Genomic DNA, 7,215 nt, shown 5'->3' with positions numbered 1-7,215 from the left:
GTGTGAGAGGATGGGTGTGTGTCTATATATCAGAGGGTGTGCATGTGTATGTAGCAGTGTGTGTTTGTGTATATCAGAGGGTGTGTGTGTGTTTGTGTATCAGAGGGTGTGCATGTGTGTGTCAGTGTGTGTATATCAGAGGGTGTGCATGTGTGAGTATATCAGAGGGTGTGCATGTGTGAGTTAGTGTGTGTGAGTGTGTGTGTGTCAGTGATTTACTGCTTCCATCCTGACAGCCAGCTCACTTGCTCACTGCTGTTGATGAAGTGGAAATTCCTATTGATGCTGGAGTTAGTCTCTGGTATATCAGAGGGTGTGCATGTGTGAGTTAGTGTGTGTGAGTGTGTGTGTGTCAGTGATTTACTGCTTCCATCCTGACAGCCAGCTCACTTGCTCACTGCTGTTGATGAAGTGGAAATTCCTATTGATGCCGGAGTTAGTCTCTGATAGCCTGAGCTACCCAGGGCAAAGGGCCCAGTCACTGCATTGCAAACATAGTCAGAGTGTTTAGCCATTAGCAGCACTCCATGCATGAAATTGTACACCTTTTCATGATGGCATTTTTTTTACTAGATTCTGAAGAATTCTGATTATATGCTGTTAAGCTGTGCTACTATGTTGCATATCTCTGAAATCATTTTGGTTCACTCCTCCTCTGTCACCTCCTCCCACCACCACCACCATATCTCTCTGGCTGTCAGACAGACTTTTGATTTGTGTTCAAGCTAGGTCCATGTTGAGAGCACTGCTTTTTGTTGTTTATGTAAATGATTTAGGTGTGAATATGGGATGGTTAGTAAGTTTACAGATGACAACAGTATAGGTGGAGTAGTGGACAATGCAGAGAATTATCTCAGAGTACAATGGGATCTTGAACAGATGGGCCAATGGACCGAGGAGTGGCAGACACAGTTTTACTTAGATAAATGTGAGCTTTTGCATTTTGCTAAGGCAAACCAGGACAGGACTTATATAGTTAATGGCAGGACCTTGGGGAACGTTGCTGAACAAAGAGACCTTGGAATGCAGGTGGATAGTTCCATGAAAGTGGAGTCGTAGGTAGCTAGGATAGAGAAGAAGGCATTTGACACACATGCCTTCATTGGTCAATTCATTGAGTATAGGAGTTGGGAGATCATGTTGCAGCTGTACAGGAGATTAGTGAGGTCATGTTTGGAATACTGCATTCGTTTCTGGTCACCCTTCTATCGGAAGGATGCTGTTAAACTTGAAAGGGTTCAGAAAAGATTTACAAGCATGTTGCCAGGGTTGGAGGGTTTGAGCTACAGGGAGAGGCTGAATAGGCTGGGGCTTTTTCCACTGGAGCATCAGAGGCTGAAGGGTGACCTTATAGAGGTTTACAAAATCATGAGGGGCATGGATAAGGTAAATAGACAAGCTCTTTTTCCCCAGGGTGGGGGAGTCTAAAACTAGAGGGCATAGATTTAAGGTGAAAGGGGAAAGATTTAATTGACCAATGAAGGCATGTGTGTCAAATGCCTTCTTCTCTATCCTAGCTAAAGCTCACATTTATCTAAGTAAAACTGTGTCTGCCACTCCTCGGTCCATTGGCCCATCTGTTCAAGATCCCATTGTACTCTGAGATAATCCTCTGCATTGTCCACTACCCCACCTATACTGGTGTAGAGGTAACTTTTTCACACAGAGGGTGGTGCGTGTATGGAATGAGGAAGTGGTGGAAGCTGGTACAATTACAACATTTAAAAGCCATCTGGATGGGTATATGAATAGGAAGGGATTGAAAGGATATATGGGCCAAGTGCTGGCAAATGGGACTATAGGTCAGATTGGGATATCTGGTCGGCATGGATGAGTTGGACCGAAGGGTCTGTTTCCATGCTGTATGGCTCTCTGACTCGATGCTAACTTTCTGCAATTTCAAGTTGTTCGAAGAGAAATATATAATTTTCATTTCTCTTCCCTTTCCGTTTCCAGGCACCCAACAGCATGTTTGACATCCAACTCATGGGGAACAACTCTGAACATTTTACCATTTCCCCAACGTCAGGCCAGGGGAAGGTCGACATCCGAGTACGAGTGGCACTGCCTTTGGATTTTGAACGCATTTCTCACTATGAGTTCTCTGTAAGTTGCTTGATAAGACCCTACTCGAGGTGTGATATTTTGTTCTCTCTTATTGCAACATAAGGGAAAGGTTGGTGTAACCCTTACAGCCTTGCTCTGCAGTTCGATGAACTCCATTAAAACCCCATGAAGCTCCAAGAATGCTGGAGAATCTCAACAGGTCCAGCTGTATCCGTTCAGGAAGAAACATGTCCAATTCTCAAATGTCACTGGACCCAAAACATTATTTTTTAATTCACTTGTGGAATGGGGCTTGTCCAGCATTTATTGCCCATCCCTAATTGCCCAGAGGGCAGTTGAGAATTCACTGCATTGCTGTGGGTCTGGAGTCACATGTAGGCCAGGCCAGGTAAGGATGGCATTTTCCTTCTCTAAAGGGCGTCAGTGAATTAGATGGATTTTTTCAACAGTCGATCATGAGTTCATGGTCATTATTAGACCCTTAATTCCAGATTCTTTACTAAATTCAAATTGTCCCATTTGCTGTGGTGGGATTTGAGCCCAAGATCCTTGGACATTAGCCAAGTTTCTGTATTAATAACCAGCAATAATACCACTAAGCCATTGCCTCCCCTCAAAAATCAATGTTCCCTGACAGGAGTCGAACATTAGCCCTACTTTCTCTCGCCCTACTTTCTCTCTTCACAGATGCTGCCAGACCTGCTGAGTTTCTCCAGCAATTTTTGTTTTTGTTAATGTGGTATGACTTTTTTGCAGAACAGGAATTGAAGGATTTTGTTTCAGATCTCCAGCATCTGCAGTATTTTGCTTTTAATCATAAACTTCTCCTGGGAGGAGATTGCTTTATTAGTTGGTGGAGTTGTCCACTCTCCAGGAATTGAGCATTTATCTCCAGAGCATCTCATTTGTTTTTCATCCGGGGAGAAAAGAAATCCACTGGGTGCTAAAGAAAACTGGAGCTTCTTTGCTTCTTCATTTTCTTTAAATGCGTTTTATTTATTGGTCAGTAAAATCATTGGAGAGGGGGTGGGGATTGGAAGGCGGTTTGGTGAATGTTCTCAAGGTTAATGCAATATAGAACGCTGCTGGAAATCTGAAACTAAACAAAGCACCTCCAACCTATTTGTGATTCACAGAGGCTTACAGTACAGAAGAGAGCTTTTTGGCCTATCACATCTATACCATGAAAAATAGACCATTACCTACACCAGTCCCACTTTCCCACACTTGGCCCAAAGCCTTGAATGTTGTGACACTTCAAGTGCTCATCCAAGTATTTTTTTAAAGGTTGTAAGATTTATTTTCTCAAATACCCTCTTAGGCAATGCATTCCAGACCCCCAGCAGCTTCTGGATGAAAAAGGTTTACTTCAAATCCCTTCAAAACCTCCTGCTTTTCACTTGAAAATGATGCCCCCTTGTTATTTTGAACTTTCAAATAAGGGGAGCAGTGACCTTCTAGTCACCATGTCCATGATAATCTTATACACCTCAATCATTGAATCCCTACAATGTGAAAAGAGGCCATTCAGCCCATCATGTCTGCACCGACCTTCTGAACAGAATCCCAACCAGACGCAGCCTCATCCCCTCTACCCTATCCCCATAACCCTACATTTCCCATGCCTTGACCCCATAGCCTGTACGTCTCTGGACACGAGGGACAATTCCCCATGGCCAATCCACTCTAAGCTGCACATCTTTGGATTGTGGGAAGAAACCAAAGCACCTTAGAACTAGAGGGCATAGGTTTAGGGTGAGAGGGGAAAGATATAAAAGACACCTAAGGGGCAACTTTTTCACACAGAGGGTGGTACGGGTATGGAATGAGCTGCCAGAGGAAGTGGTGGAGGCTGGTACAATTGCAACATTTAAGAGGCATTTGGATGGGTATATGAATAGGAAGGGTTTGGAGGGATATGGGCCGGATGCTGGCATGTGGGAGTAGATTGGGTTGGGATATCTGGTTGGCATGGACAGTTTAGACCGAAGGGTCTGATTCCATGCTGTACATCTCTATGACTCTATAACCTGGAGGAAGGCTACACGTGCAACCTCTATATGGATGGTCACCCGAGGGTGGAATTGACCCCGAGGACTGGTTGGACCAAAGGGTCTATTTCCATTCTGTGTGACTCTATGATTCAATACGAATACTTTGGTGGGGACAGTTAGTTGTTCATATACCCAGTTAGTTGTTCAAATAAATTCTGTAATTGTACCAGCCTCCACCACTTTCTCTGGCAGCTCGTCCCATACACGTACCACCCTCTGTGTGAAAAAGTTGCCCGTTAGGTCTCTTTAAAATTTTTCCCCTCTCACCCTAAACCTATGCCCTCTAGTTCTGGAGTGCTTTGGCTTCCTCCCACGGAATTTACATCTCCACTTAGGACAATTGAGTAGGGTCAGGTGAACATGGCTGGACTGAGGAGGGTGAATGGGGGTTGCTGTAGAATGGAGGTGAGAGGAAGCCAGCTGTCCCAGTGGGAATTTGCAGGTATACTTGGATTAAACATCCACACACCAGAAATGAGTAGAGTGGCAGGACAGTGTGTACACAAGTGAAGAGAAAATGGAGTCGGCATGTACACTGGAATTTGAGTCTCGTTCATGGCATTTTTAATGGACATCGTTTTGCATGTCTGTCCTCTTGTGAAGCTATTCGCTCCGAATTGAAGTGTATTTCTGCAGGCATTCAAGCAGTGCTCTGGCTTCCTGCCCAGCAGACAGACCGTTTACTGAGGTGACCTCTAGTCAAAAGGTCACCCCACTGAGAGCACAAACAATGAGAATTAGCGCTCTCCATGTATCACCTGCCTTTTACTCAGGCTCGAACCTTGGATCATCAGCGACATCAAGCCAAGATCAACACTTGCCAGGCAGTGATTGAATGCACAATCAATCCCCCGTGATACCACTCCATTGGCCTCTGAATCCGTGGTAGCTGGAGGTGTTTATCTGAGGAATTTTGCTGCCTCCAGAAAGCAGCAGCTTAACTGAGCACAGCAAAATGAGATTCCTCAATCCTCACAACCCAAATGGGAACCAAGAAGGTGAGGAAATTCAGACTGTGCAGAGCGTGTTTCTGTAAAAAAAAAGAAAGCTTACCCGTTTACCAAAACAATTACATCAGGCAAACATAACTGAAAGGTGTAAAATAACAGGGAAAACAAACCGGGAGAAATTTAACAATCAGAGTTGAATCTTAATTTGGGCCCCTGGAGATAATACAATGCCTGTTTCTGACGCCAATCGCAGTGATTTTGTTTGTACTGTGAATTGCTGTGAGCTATCATGTCACCTTGGTACAAAGTAATTGTACAGGATGTCCCTTTTCCACCAGCACAGCTACTAAACAAAGTGCCAGCGGTATGAAGTGTGTGCACAATGCAAAATCTCATTAGAAAGCAATTTACGTTCTGCTGGAGTGTGTACCAGCTCTGATCTACTGCTCTGGCTTGTCAGCTTCTTGTGGCACCACAGCACTGAATGGAAAGTGAGGACATAGCTTGGAATCTGGGGCAGAGAGTTTTCAACACCAACCCCATACTTAGATGTCATTCAATCAGGACACTTGATGCATTATTTGTGACTGTAATGTTTTGTGACACGGAATCACCTGATGGTGAATTTGAGGCAGCTGGAATGTTAAAAATTGCACTGTTCCCTTCCAATGTCAACAGTAAAAACAAGTTTATGATTCCTTTGCAATAATCAAAGGGGAGGAGGGTGTTTTCCAGGTGCCCTGTGTCACCTCATATCCAACACCACCAGAAACATTTCACTTGACCATTTATTCCATTGCTTTTGGATCTTGCTGTGTCTACTGCATTTGCTTCAGGAATACTTGCTGCTGTGCACACATTTACTCTTGCATTGATACTTCCTTCATCGGTGGCTTGTTTTGCTTTGAGTTTCTCAATTGTTCCTTCATTCTTTAACAGCTTAGTGTCTTTATGGCACATCGCTGTTTAAGACATAGAACAGCTTAATTATTCTTATTTATAAATCAGACAAATCTAAGGCAGATTCTTATTGCTAATAGAGCAGAGATCCTTCATTAACCGATATTATGAGCCCATATGTGCACAGTATGCTTGTTTGCATGTGTTTATAATTACCTCGTCAACTAGTGTAATGATGTGGATAGAGGTAGATTTTTCCTATGGAGCTGTGAGAAGGAGTTAACTCGGAGTCTTGATAACTGAACAATCCTTTGATCGGACTGTAATTGTGGTGCAGTTATTGGAGCTGTGCACTGTGCATTCTGGGGACTGAATAGCAAGGAGACTGTTCACAGGGAACCTTCAGCACAGAAACAGGCTATGCAGCCCGTCTGTTCAACACTGGTGCTTGTCATCCACACCATCCTCCAGCTGCCCTTCTCCATCTGCATTTCTCTTCTGGAAGAGAGGAGGATTGAACTTTAAACATTAACTGTGCATTCTCTCTCCACAGATGCTGCCAGACCTGCTGAGTTTCTCCAGCAGTATTTTATTCCATTAAGAATGTGCGGGGTTATGGAGAGAAGGCAGGGGAAATGGCAATAGATGAATTCTCAGTTATCAAAGCTAGTACAGATACAATGAGCTGTATGGACCCCTCCTCCTACACTGTAACAATGGAGGTTTTGCTTCTCCTTGATGTATTTATTTATCTTACCCAAAAAATATATTAAATAATCTCAAGTGACTCCCTGGTAGTGAGTTTGAAATTCTCACCGCCCCGAGTAAAGATGTTTCTCCGAATTCTCTGCTGGATTTTTAAAAATTCATTTGTAGGACTTGGGTGTCACTGGCTGGCCAGTATTGATAGCCCATCCCTATTTGCCCTTGAGAAGGTGGGGGTAAAGCTGCCTTATTGAAAGGCTGCAGTCCACCTGCTGTGGGTTGACCCACAATGCTGATAGGGAGGGAATGCCAGGATTTTGACCCAACGACTGCGAAGGAACGGTGGTATATTTCCAAGTCAGGGTGGTGAGTGGCTTGGAGGGGAACTTGCAGGGAGTGGTGTTCCCAAGTATCTGCTGCCCTTGTCCTTCTAGATGGAAGTGGGTGAAGGTTTGGAAGGTGCTGTCTCAGGATCTTTGGTGAATTTCTGCAATACATCTTGTAGATAGTACACACGGCTGACTACCTGATATTGATGG

The 7,215-nt window shown here is 44.1% G+C and overlaps 1 protein-coding gene across 3 annotated transcripts in view; it reads left to right on the top strand.

Annotated features, from left to right (window-relative positions):
- The window catches only part of cdh23 (cadherin-related 23), a 799,974-nt gene that overhangs the window by 289,047 nt on the left and 503,712 nt on the right, over positions 1–7,215 (top strand). For all 3 annotated transcript variants that reach the window (XM_043679154.1, XM_043679152.1, XM_043679153.1), the window contains exon 13: positions 1,957–2,106. In XM_043679154.1, coding sequence (XP_043535089.1) covers positions 1,957–2,106 — 150 coding nt within the window. The remainder of the gene's footprint in view (positions 1–1,956; positions 2,107–7,215) is intronic.

Source organism: Chiloscyllium plagiosum, chromosome 38 (assembly GCF_004010195.1).
Source record: "Chiloscyllium plagiosum isolate BGI_BamShark_2017 chromosome 38, ASM401019v2, whole genome shotgun sequence".
In the NCBI taxonomy this organism is placed as follows: Eukaryota; Metazoa; Chordata; class Chondrichthyes; order Orectolobiformes; family Hemiscylliidae; genus Chiloscyllium; species Chiloscyllium plagiosum.
This window is presented reverse-complemented; position numbering and strand designations above follow the sequence as displayed.